A 13,248-nucleotide genomic window follows, 5' to 3' on the forward strand; every position below is an offset into this window, starting at 1 on the left:
GATGGCCACTGCCTGGTCCTTAGGTGTCTTTCAAAGTGCCTGAACTGGCCCTTTATTTATTTGCACCATAGTCCATCCTTCAGATATTTATGTGTCACTCGTGTCAGAAGTCGCACTCTCCCCCTCCGCAGCCCAAGTTCACGACGCCTGCCTCTCCGTTGCCATGGATGAGCTTTTTAGAAGGGAGCCCGGCACAAGCCACCTGCTGCTGCTGCACCGAAGCCTTTTGCAATCCCGCCTCCTTCTTCCCCAGTGCTGTCATCTTAACCCTTGCCTGACCGCGCCTCTCAGGCTTCTTAACGAGCCAGCGCTCCAGCAGGGTGAGGACGTCATTATTAGACTTTTCAGTTCTCGGGTTATTTATCTGTTCACCCTTTCTTTCGTGCCAATCATTGAGGCAGGATGGGGCCCTGGCCACGCCCACCCCCCCCTTCTCCTCCGGCCACTCACTGACGGGAGGCGGGGTCGGCCAGAACTGGTTAATCGATTGCAGCGCCGCAGCTGAGGCCCAGGGGGCGGGGAGAGAAGGAGCAAGGACGCGCCGTCAGACTCCGAGGGAGGGAAGGTGAAAGTGTCAGGCACCCGCCATGCTGTGCAGGCTGCGGACCCCCGGCAGGTGAGGGGGGCTACAGGAGCCAGGCCCGGTCCACAGTCTCGGGGGGGGGGGGGGGGAGAGAGGGCTTCGTACTTTCTGCGCTTGTGGGATTAGAGCGGGACTGCCCCACCTGATCATGGGCGAGGAGGCCCGGTGGATCCCGGCTCGTGCCGTTCCTGGGGATCCTGCCCCTGCACGTGAGCTTCTTGACCAGAAGCTTTCCTGAGCTGTGTGTGCCTCACATTCGTCTCCTTTTCTGGCTTCCTTGATGGGGCTGGACAATTTGAGTCCGTTACCCTTGGCAAGTTATTGCAGGGATATGCGGGTCATAGGGTTTCTTTTGCTTGAATTTAATGTTGGTATTGTCTGGGCAACTTGCTGAAGTAATGCTTGAATTATAAGGGGTTCTGTATCGCTAAAATATGACCCATGTATTTCCAAATTCCTCTAAATCGGTCTTTGCGGAGCACCGTGGGGGACGAACTGGTCAACTAGGTTTGGTTTTTAGTTTGAATTACTGTTTTCTTTCCTTTAAATCTGAGCTACAATCCGTGTATAGTAGGTATTTCCCTGCTCCAGCGATTGTTTGAGTTGTTATGTAAGGGACTGTTTACCACCTTTTAGCTTACTGGGCCCGATGTAATAAGATGCGCAGTAAAGCAAATGTTGCTTACCTGTAACAAGTGTTCTCACAGGACAGCAGGATGTTAGTCCTCACATATGGGTAACAGCACAGGATGGAGCCTAATCACAGAACACTTTTGTCAAAATTTCTTTATTATTTATTTATTTAAAATCTTTTCTATACCGTTTTTTAGTAATGCACCATCACAGCGGTTTACAGTGAGGCACGTAAATTTATATTTGGTTGAACTCTTTGACTGGCACCTACTGGGCATGGCACTAACCCTGCAACCAGCAGTGGTCCCTCTTCAGTCTTTTTCAAAAGCTAAAGTAAGTGCCAAAAAATAAAATAAACGTAACGAACCCAACACTGCGGGGTGGTGGGTGGGTTTTGTGCTGTCCTGTGAGAACACCTGTTACAGGTAAGCAACATTTGCTTTCTCACAGGACAAGCAGGATGGTAGTCCTCACATAAGGATGAGTACCGAGCTGAGGATGACCGAATATGCACCAAATGTACCAAAGATGTGCAACAGGCACAACAATTGGGGTGGAATTTGGTCGAGGGCATCCTGAACCCTAACAGGCAGGCGGAAGGGCGTTGGTACGTCAAGTTGCAAAAAGGTTGCGCAAGACAGATTGGCTGAAGATGGAATCTTGTCTTCTGGCCTTGTCTAGACAATAATGGGCTATAAAGGTATGGAGAGAACTCCAGGTAGCATCCTTACAAATACCAGGAAGCGGCACCGAATGAAGGTGCACTACAGAAGTTGCCATGGCTCTGACAGAGTGTGCTTTAACACGGTCTTGCAGTGGAATGCCTGCCTGCTGGTAACAAAAAGATATGCAGTCCGCTAACCAGGAGGAGAGAGTCTGCTTACCCACTGGTTGACCCAATCTGATGGAAGCAAAGGAAACAAACAATTGAGTACTTTGCCTGTGGGCAGCTGTACGGTCTAGGTAGAATGCGAGAGTCTGTTTGCAGTCGAGGGTATGCAGAGCTTGGTCTCCTGGATTGGAGTGGGGTCTGGGAAAGAAGGTAGGTAGTATAATTGATTGATTAATGTGAAATTCCGATACTACCTTAGGCAAGAACTTCGGGTGAGTGCGGAGCACTGCCCGGTCATGCAGATGTTTTGTGTAAGGTGGATAGGTAACTAGGGCCTGTAACTCACTAACTCTGCAAGCTGATGTGATCGCCAAAAGAAAAATCACTTTCCATGTGAGATAGCGAAGATCACAGGATTGGAGAGGCTCGAATGGTGGTTTCATGAGCCGACCCAAAACCAGATTGAAGTCCTAAGAAGGGGCCAGAGGGCGTAGTGGAGGCTTGAGGTGAAGCAAGCCTTTAAGAAAACATGTTACGAAGGGTTGTACTGAAATAGGAGCATCCCGACACTTTTATGGGAGGTGGCTACTGCACTGACATGCAATCTGATGGAAGTTTTGAGACCTGATTCTGACAAGTACCAGAGATAGTCTAAAAACTTTGTAGTAGAACAGGTAAAAGGATCAAGTGACAGTGAGAAACACCATGATTTAAACATGTTCCATTTGTAAAGATAAGATTTTCTCGTGGAAGGTTTCCATGAAGCAATCAGGACACGGGAAACTGGCTCCGAAAGGTTGAGAGGTTGCAGGATTAACCTTTCAACATCCAGGCAGTCAGGGACAAGGCCTGAAGATTGGGGTGGCGTAGGCACCCGTTGTTCTGCGTAATCAGAAGCGGGTCCTTCCCTAGGGGAATGTGCCTGTGAATGGAGAGGTCCTGAAGAATCGGAAACCACACTTGACATGGCCAGTGAGGTGCTATCAGGATCATGCTTCCCTTGTCCTGACGTAGCTTCACGAGAGCCTTCGAGAGAAGTGGAAGTGGAGGGAATGCATATAGGAGACCGGTTGCCCATGAGATGGAGAATGCATCTCTTGGCTCTGAGTGTTGGCTGCGAGTGAGAGAACAATAGTTCTCTACTTTGCGGTTTTGAAGTGGCGCAAAGAGGTCTATGTGAGGGTAGCCCCAACGGTAGAATATCGAGTCCACTACTGCGAGGTTGAGAGACCACTCGTTGAAAGGTGCGACTCAGCTTGTCTGCCAACACATTGTCCACTCCCGGCGAGTAGCTGGCCCTGAGGTACATCACTCGATGTGGGAGAGGGCCTCCGCCCATATCTGTGCAGCTTCCTGACACAGGAGGTGGGAGCCCGTTCTTGTTTGTTGATATACCACATGGCCACCTGGTTGTCCGTTTGAATCAGGATGACCTGGTTGGAGAGGCGATCCTGAAATACTCTGAGAGCATATCTGATTGCTCGTAGCTCCAGGAAATTGATCTGATGTTTGGCTTCCTCTGGAGACCAGGATCCTTGAGTTTGTAAGTTGACAAAGTGTGTTCCCCAGCCGATGTTGGAGGCATCTTTTGTAAGGGTTATTTGAGGATCTGGAGCTTGAAAAGGAAGGCCTTGAAGGAGATTGGCCTGATTCTTCCACCAAGCTAGAGATAGACGAAGTGGGTTGATTTTTGGTTGAGATGATTGAATCCACTGTGACCTTAGAGCCCACTGTAGGATCCTCATGGCAAAACGAGCCATGGGAGTCACGTGTACTGAGGATGCCATGTGACCTAGCAGGACTAGAAAGTGACATGCAGTGGAGCGTTGTCGAGACTGCAGCTGATGGGCGAGAGAGGAGATGATGAGAGCTCGTTCTCGAGGAAGAAATGCCTTCGCTTTGAAGGTGTCCAAGTCTGCTCCTATGAATGACAGGGTTTGCGATGGGACTAAGCTGGACTTTGGATAATTGATGAGAAACCCCAGAGAGATCAGGGTGTGCAAGGTGAGACATAGGGACGTCAGAACAGCTTGCTGTGTAGGAGCCCTGATCACTTAGAGAATAGCCACTGCCATTAGCAATGGTTACATGGAATAGACTTAGTTTTGGGTACTTGCCAGGTTCTTATGGCCTGGATTGGCCACTGTTGGAAACAGGATGCTGGGCTTGATGGACCCTTGGTCTGACCCAGTATGGCATTTTCTTATGTTCTTATGTTCTTAACCAATCGTCGAGGTAGGGGTAGACGTGGACACCTTGAGTTCTGAGGAACGCTGCTACTACTACGAGGCACTTGGTGAAGACTCGTGGAGCAAAGGCTGTGCCGAATGGTAGCACTCGATATTGGTAGTGCTTTGGGCCTACAAGGAATCGCAGAATTTTGTGATGAGACTGAGTTATTGCGATGTGAGTGTAAGTGACCTGGAGGTCTAGAGAGCAGAGCAAGTCTCCCCTTTGTAGAAGGGGGAGGAGGGAACCCAAGGTCACCATCTTGAACTTTTCTCTTTGTAGGAACTTGTTTAAGGCCCGAAGATCTAGTATCGGGCGAACGCCACCTGACGTTTTTGGGATTAGAAAATACTGAGAGTAGAATCCGAGGCCCTGTTGGGAATAGGGCACTGGTTCTATTGCTCTGGACTGGAGGAAGAGGGAAATCTCCTGTTCCAGGAGCAGCTGAGGTGGGGAGTCCGGTGGAATGGCAAGAAAGTTGAGATGATAACCTTGAGTTGTTATGGCGAGAACTCACTGGTCTGTGGTGACTGAGTGCCAGATGTGACTGAAGTGGCACAAAAGGCCTCCCACTGGTACATGCCTTAGTGGAGTCTGAATGCTGCTGTCTAGAAAAAAGTAAAAAAACAGATGCTGGACCTGGTTGAAGAGTTGTTTGCGGCTTTTGCCTGCGAGGTTGCCTGGACTGGCCTTTCTGGTAAGGCTTAGTAGAGCGACCTTTGGACTGAGGAGGATAAGATTTCCTTTGGCGGTAAAAAGATTTCTTGGGCTCCTTTCTGAATGTTGTATCAAGGAGAGTTGGCGAAGAGTCTTATGGTGATCCTTGAGTTGTGCCACTGCCTTTTGTATTTGCTCACCAAAAAGATTATCTCCAGTGCAAGGCAAATCAGATAATCTATCCTGGACTTCAGGCCGTAGGTCCGATGACTTTAGGCAGGCCCACCGCCTTGCAGAAATGGCTGTAGCCGAAACCCTGGAAGCGGTGTCAAAAACGTCATAGGCAGATCGTATTTCATGCTTGCCCGCTTCTAAACCCTTTTGAGCCAGGGCGTGTAATTGGTCTTGAGACTGTTGAGGTAGGGACTCAGCAAAGTCCTGTATTTGTTTAAAGAGGACCCTATTGTACTGGGTCATATAAAGCTGATAAGCGATGCAGGATATAAGCATTGCCCCTTGAAAGATACAAGACCTATAGCATCCATTAATTTTTGTTCCTTTCCTGGAGGATAGGAAGCATGAGGCTTGGATCTTCGGGCTTTCTTTTGGACTGACTCAACAACCGCTGAATGGTGGTCCAATTGGGACTTCTGGAAACCAGGAGTTGACTGGACTAGGTATGTGGTGTCAGCTTTCCGATTGACTGGTGCCACAGACCTAGGATATTCCCAATTTCTTTTCAGAAGATCCAGGAGGACATCATGGATGGGAATAGATGTTAGTTCTTTAGGAGCATCTAAGAATTGAAGAAGCTCTATCATCTGATGTCTATCATCTTGTTCTGTCTGAAGTTGAAAAGGAACCACTTCAGACATTTCCTTCACAAAATTAATGAAGGACAAGTCCTCTGGCGGAGAACGCTTCCTGCTTTCAGCAGGAGAGGGTGGCGATGGCAAGTCATCAGTATCCTGGGATGAATCATCAGTCCAGGTATCGTAGGGATCATCTCCAGCACCCCCAGTATCCTTGGAGGGACGAAAAGCTGGTATACCTGAAGGTCCCGGGCGAGGCATCGAAGGTGTCACCGGTGGCACCGATGGACAGGTCAGTGGCACCAATGGAAACAAAGATGCAATCTGTGAAACCGATGATCTAGGCATCAGAAGGACTCCCGATGGCGGAAGGAACGGTGTTTCTCCTTCTGTCGAAAGAGGAATCGGAGAGGAATGCACCGGGTCCATCGGTATCGTCGGATCCGTTGGAGGAAAAGCAGCGATTAGCGCTTCCATTCTCGTGAGTAACAGTGCTAGTGCTGCAGGAATGGGATCGGTTACCGGTTCAGGCATCTGTACTGGTATCTGCGTCAATGGAACCTTAAAGTCTTGCATCGCTCTGCTGATGGCCTCCTGCATCATCTGATCCAGTTCCTCCCGGAAACCTGGAGCATGGAGCCCCGATGCCGGAGGAGGCGGAGGCGTAGCCGGAGGGACCACTGTTGGAGGTGGAATCGCGGCTCCTATCAACGGTCCCGGTGAAGGTTGCCTCTGACCCTGAACCAGATAGGGACGGTGCCTTTTCTGGACGGGCTTTCTTCGATGGCAGTTCAGACGATGACGACGTTGAGACCTTGCCTATGTCGACGGTCTGAGACCTGCGATGTCTATGCTGATGCTTTTCTCTATGCTCTCCTCTGTCCTTTTCCTGAGGGGGAACAAAGGGTGTCTATGGCCGTGGAGTCGTCGATGCTGATTGGACACCGGCCGGTGCCCGATGATGGTGCGATGTAGACAGTGTCTGTTCAGACGACGTAGATGCTATAGATGGCGTCGGGTTTTTGATCTAAAGAGAAGTTCCATTTTCTCCATTCTAGCCTTGCGACCTTTAGGTGTCATAAGGGCACATTTGGTGCAAGTAAGGACATCATGCTTGCTACCCAGACATATTACACATACCTGGTGAGGGTCAGTAGTGGACATTATGCGGGTGCAGTCTGGGCATCGATGGAACCCCGATGCCATGGCCTGTGAAAAAATTTAGCTGCGGTGTGGTCACCGGCCAGAAGGCCATGAGGGCCAAACTCGACGGGAATCGACCGGAATCGGGTAAAAAACTTACCGGACCATCGTGGGCGTAAAAACGAAAGAGAGGGACCCCTGTGGGGTAGAAAGTTGAATAGTAATTCCGTAAGGAAATTTCCTGTCAGGAATCTCTCTGGAGCTCCTTAACCCGCGTGGCTACTGCTGCGCGAGAAAAAGAAGACTGAAGGGGGACCCCTGCTGGTTGCAGGGTTAGTGCCATCCTGGGCATGCCCAGTAGGTGCCAGTCAAAGTTCTAGAAACTTTGACAAAAGTGTTCCGTGATTGGACTCCATCCTGTGATGTCACCCTTATGTGAGGACTAACATCCTGCTTGACCTGTGAGAAAACTGTGTGCTGACATTCAGTGCATGTTTTCTAACCAGTATGGGAAAGAATTACCTTCCGATGCTAAATCAGTGGTATGCTAATGTTTTGAGAACTTAAAAGCAGCAAATGACAATTAAAATGTGCGCTCATCTTTTTGCATAGGCTGAGTGCACATTTTAAAAGGGGTGAGAGAAGATCTGGTGCGACAGGAATATAAGGCACTGCCTTGCCCCTCGTTTTATATACAGAAAATGTGCTTTGTGTGTTCTGCTCATAAAATGATTTATACGCACAAGTTTTTGTGTTGACAATTGGTTTTTTGAGCCTACAAATCCTGACTAGCGGTCCTAATACCAAAATTTCAACTCTTCTACCAATGGACTAACACTAGCCCTGTAAACTACTCCATCTCTGACTAATAGTTAAGTTTCTAGAGCTAATAAAATCCAATTTACACCAGTGCACCTCTGCGGGGGGTGGGGGGGGGAAGAGCTAATGTCATCATTAACTTGGCTTTCCTAGCGTTTAGCAGATGGACTCAGGACCAATGGGTATAGTGTACTCCTGCTAGCAGTTGGAGACGGATCAGATTTCAATCTGAAGTCAGCCCCTAGTACATATACCCCTGCAGCAAGTGCAGCTCTTCAGTATTTTCCGTCTCCAAATCAGTTAGGGACTATCTGCACACTCTCACAGCGTTAGAACTAAATTTTAAAGGAGAATCCTACCTGAAGACTAGCCCCGCTCTCCTGCAGTGATACCCTCAAGTCCCTCCCCCAGTTGAGTTTCCTGAGGTGATTTCCGTGGTCCCTCTGAGGTAAGCCTCGGTCCGGTGGCCGAATCGCAGCGAGGACCTAGCCCCCGATCCTCGGGCGCGACAGAGGCAGCGGGTGCACCCTCGAGCGCGGCGGTGAAGGTATTTGCCCTCTCCCCCTGTAGCCAGAGACCGCCCGGTACGAAACCAGGAAGTGCCGAAGACAAGGTAGAAATCTTCTGCTTTAATCCGGTCTCCGAGGATCGAGGAGAAGCACAGGCCACCGCAACCGGGTTGATCCACCCTAGCAGGGCCAGGCCCCAGTTATTTCCAAGGGTCTACCTACGTGGAGACCCTTGGAAATAACCGGGGTCGCCATATTGCCCGCGTGCACGCTGTCACCATCTTGGCTCGTTTCGCCGTGCCATTCGCCATCCGGCCAGAGCGCACAAAACAGAGGTAGGCGCACGAAGCCTTGCGCGCATAAGTTGCACACACACACAGCTGCGCGCATATCTATGGCTGGACGCACAGCTACGCGCACAACTGAGTTTACGCGCCGAAAGCATGGCACCACCAGAAACAGGGATAAAAGCTCAAGGCCTCTGCCCAGCATTCCACATCAGAGCTGCACAAAGCGAGGAGGCCGATGCCCTGTGCACGCAGTGTGAGTAGGCCCTGGAAGATCCAGTTCAGGGCCAGTCCCACCCAGGGCAGAGTACTAGCTCCTAAGGGAGTACCCTGGACCTAGCAGATCCCAGTGGGACCTCCCCACAGACGGAGATTCCCAGGGATCCAGTGCCCCTCAGCTTGGATCCAGCATCGATCTCATGGGTGGAGTTTTTCAAGGGGATTCACGCCTTTGTTCAAATGCAAACTGAACCTCCAGCTGGTCAACCACATGCTCCGCCGGAGGACCCTCAGGCCCCAGGCTCTTCAAGACTTAGGCACAGGCTTCCACTACCCAGAAGCCCCTCCTATGGGGACACGGACATCTCTGAAGAGGAAGCCGAGCCCCTAGAAGAGGGGGAGCTCCCCCCGGGGACAGAGCCTCACCGAACCATGAGACGCTTCTTCACAAAGGATGAGCTCCCGGACCTGGTCACCCAATGTCTGACGGAGCTCGCTATCCCGGCCCAGGTGCTTCGGGGGAACCTAAACCGAACCCCCTGCTTGGAGAGTCTTTGTCAGACCTCTTGCCATTTCCCTCTGTTACAAGCTGCATAACAGCTGATTGACCTGGAATGGAATGCCCCGGAGTCCACATTCAAAGGGGGCTGAGCTTTGGCAGCCATGTACCCCCTCTACCCGGCGACCAAAGATCTTCTTGCATGCCCAAGAGTTGATGCCATGGTCTGCGCGGTTTCTAAGCGCACCACTATTCCAGTAGAGGGAGGAGCAGCACTCAAAGATGCACATGACCGGCGTCTGGAGTCCATCCTCAGTCATTTGACGTAGCCGCTATGTCTCTATGCATTGCGGCCTGCTGCACAGTGGTGACATGTGCCTGCTTATCCCAAACCAGGAACAACACCCTGGGAGAAAACATGGAACCAGCAGTATCATTCCTTGTGGACACTGCCTCCGACCTAGTGCTTACAGCGGCCAGAGGAGTGTCATCCGCGGTGGCGGCCAGAAGGCAACTCTGGCCCCGAAGCTGGTCGGCTGACGCATCTTCCAAAACGCACTTCACAAGGATGCCCTTCAAAGGATCCCTCCTGTTTGGCAGCGAACTAGAGAAATTAGCCGACATATGGGGCGAGTCCCCAGTGCTGCGCCTGCCAGAGGATAAAACGAAGAGAAACCAGCGACCCTTTCCCAGGTCCTCCAGGGGCAGAGGTTCACAGCGCTTCAATCCTTACAGGAACAACTATCAAGCGCCCCGCCCTATGAGGAGGAACCAGTCCTTTCGGAACAAGCACAACAAGAGGGGTACCAGCTCGGGTACAGGCTCCAGCCGCACCCCACAATGAGATTCAGCCGACCCGTCCAAGGGAAGAAGCCATAGGGGGCAGACTAGCCCTATTCTATCGCAGATGGGTCGCGATAACTTCAGACAAGTGGGTCCTAGCCATCATTCGGGAGGGGTACTACCTGAATTTTCTATGCACCCCTCCGGACAAGTTCATGTCCCCTGCCACGACCTCTCCAAGAGGGCGGCAGTGGAAGCTACACTGCTCAGATTACTGGCCCTCGAGGCCATAACCCCAGTGCCTCCATAAGAAATAAATACTGGACATTATTCCATCTGTTTTATCCCCAAGAAAGAGGGAACATTCAGGCCCATCCTGGCCCTCAAGTCGGTCAACCGCCACCTGAGGATTCCCCGTTTCCGCATGGAAACCCTGCGATCCGTAATAAGGGCAATACAACCGGGAGAGTTTCTCACATCCCTGCATCTTTCGGACACCTACCTACACATCCCAATTCATCAGGAACACCAGCGCTACCTACGCTTCAAAGTTCTGAACCGTCACTACCAGTTCCGGGCACTATCCTTCGGGTTAGCCACGGCACCCCGGATGTTCACCAAGGTAATAGTAGTGGTGGCGGCAACATTGAGGAAGGAAGGAATCCTCATCCACCCTTACCTAGATGACTGGCTGATCAGGGCAAAGTCCCCGGAGGAAAGCCAACAAGCAACCAGCAGAGTCACGACTCTACTGGAGAGCCTAGGATGGGTGGTCAACACAAACAAAAGTTTCCTACAACCCTCACAGTCGCTGGAATACCTAGGAGTCCGATTCGACACCAAAGAAGACAAGGTCAGCCTGACCCCCACAAGGAGATTAAAACTGTGGAACCGGCTACATACCTTGCTGAACGATCCTCGTCCCACAGCATGGGATTACCTGTAAGTCCTCGGGCTGATGGCATCCACACTGGAAGTTGTGCCATGGGCGCAAGCCCACATGAGACCCCTACAGTGCTCACTTCTATCACGGTGGAGCCCATGGTCCCAGAACTACACCGTACGTCTATCACTCCTGGGCAGAGTCCGGAACCAGCTACGGTGGTGGCTGCAGGCCAACCACGTGAGCCTAGGATCAAGACTATCCTCTCCAATCTGGATCTTTCTCACCACAGATGCCAGTCTACGAGGATGGGGAGCACACTGTGAGGAGTTAACCGCCCAAGGGCAGTGGAACGCAGAAGAGGCAGGATGGAATATAAATCGCCTAGAAGCGCGGGCAGTCTGACTAGCCTGTCTGCGGTTTGCTCACAGACTTCGAGACAAAGCGGTCAGAGTAATGTCAGACAACGCCACAACTGTGGCCTACATCAACAGACAGGGGGGAACCAGAAACAAGTGTCCCTGGAAATAGACCCCTGTTGTCGTGGGCGGAAGCAAATTTCCAGGAGATCTCCACCGTCCACATCGCCGGGAAAGACAACATCATGACGGACTTCCTCAGCAGGGAAAGTCTAGACCCAGGAGAATGGAAGCTGTTGTCCGCAGCCTTCAAAATGATAGTGAATCGGTGGGGACACTGGACATGGAACTTCTGGCAAACAGATCCAATGCCCAAGTGTCCAGATACTTCAGCCGCAGGCGAGAACCGCAGCCCCAAGGGATCGATACCCTGGTACAGACCTGGCAACCGGGGACCCTGCTATACGCCTTCCCGCCGTGGCCCCTATTGGGCGCAGTCATTCACAAGATACAACTACACAGAGGGCTAGTTCTTCTGGTGGCTCCAGATTGGCCAAGAAGACCCTGGTACGCAGTCATGAGAAGACTGCTGGCAGAGAACCCCCTACCCCTGCCTCCACACAGGGACCTACTACAACAAGGTCAGATCCTCCACGAGGACCCAACTCAATTCTCTTACGGTCTGGCCATTGAGAGGGCCCGCCTAAGAAAGAGCGGATACTCGGGGGCTGTAATCGACACCCTCCTCTGAGCACGCAAGTTCTCCACATCGTTAACGTACATAAGGATTTGGAGAATATTTGAAGACTGGTGCGAAGACCACAACGTCAAACCACGGTCATTTAAAGTTCCCGTGATCCTGGAATTCTTACAGAATGGACTACAGAAGGTACTGTCCCTCAACTCCATCAAGGTACAGGTGGCCGCATTATCATGCTACGGCTCCAAGAGCGAGGGCGATAGCATAGCCTCTCACCCGGACGTGTCACGCTTCCTAAGAGGAGTCAGACACATTGGTCCACCACTAAAGTGGCCATTACCTCTGTGGAATCTCAATCTCGTGTTGGATTTCCTAGCGGGAACCGCCTTCAGACCCCTCCGAGGACTGTCGCTCCACCTGTTAACCTTAAAGACGGTGTTCTTGCTGGCAGTTGGTTCAGCCCACCTCATCTCGGAACTACAAGCACTGTCCTGCCGTGAGCCATTCCTCAGGCTCACCCCGGGAGCCATCCAACTATGCACGGTTCCCTCCTTCCTCCCCAAAGTGGTCTCACACTTCCACCTTAACCAGTCCATCTCGCTACCAACGACGGATGGCTTGAAGAATTTGGAAGAAGCCCGTAGTCTACGCCAACATTGGTAGACTCCTATCCAGATACCTGGAAATGTCGGAACCCATATGAAAAAGGCCCACCTTCTTGTCCTGCACAGCGGAAAGAGACAAGGGGAAGCGGCCTCGCGGGTAACCATTGCCCGCTGGATCAAGGAAGTCATCAAGGCGGCCTACGTAGAAGCTGGCAAGCCACCACCTCTACAGGTCAAGGCCCATTCTACCAGAGCCCAGGCAATATCCTGGGCAGAAACTAGAATGCTGTCGCCTGCCAAGATCTGCAGGGCGGCGACATGGTCCTCCATACATACCTTCTCCAGATTCTACCGTCTGGATGTTCAGGCCCGGGAGGACATGGTATTTGCAAGGACAATTCTAAATGGGGCACGGGCAGCCTCTCACCCGGTTCAGGAGTATCTTTTATACATCCCATTGGTCCTGAGTCCATCTGCTACATGCTAAGAAATGGAGAAATTACTTACCTGATAATTTCGTTTTCCTTAGTGTAGACAGATGGACTCAGCATCCCACCCTTGGCTGCCGTTACGCGTGGTCTTTGAAATAATTCAAGGGTAAGCCACGTTTACATTTACCTAGGGCATCCACCCTGCCGGGTGTCGACGCTTTCCAGTTGAGTACACTGGCGGTCTTCAGCTATAGTCAATCAACCA

The 13,248-nt window shown here is 51.4% G+C and overlaps 1 protein-coding gene across 1 annotated transcript in view; it reads left to right on the forward strand.

The window, feature by feature from the left end:
* Positions 1-458: 458 nt before the first annotated feature.
* Positions 459-13,248, forward strand: part of SOD2 (superoxide dismutase 2) — a 33,957-nt gene continuing 21,167 nt past the window's right edge. The window contains exon 1 of the mRNA XM_029596691.1: positions 459-616. Coding sequence (XP_029452551.1) covers positions 588-616 — 29 coding nt within the window. The 5' untranslated portion in view covers positions 459-587. The remainder of the gene's footprint in view (positions 617-13,248) is intronic.

Source organism: Rhinatrema bivittatum, chromosome 3, assembly GCF_901001135.1.
Source record: "Rhinatrema bivittatum chromosome 3, aRhiBiv1.1, whole genome shotgun sequence".
In the NCBI taxonomy this organism is placed as follows: Eukaryota; Metazoa; Chordata; class Amphibia; order Gymnophiona; family Rhinatrematidae; genus Rhinatrema; species Rhinatrema bivittatum.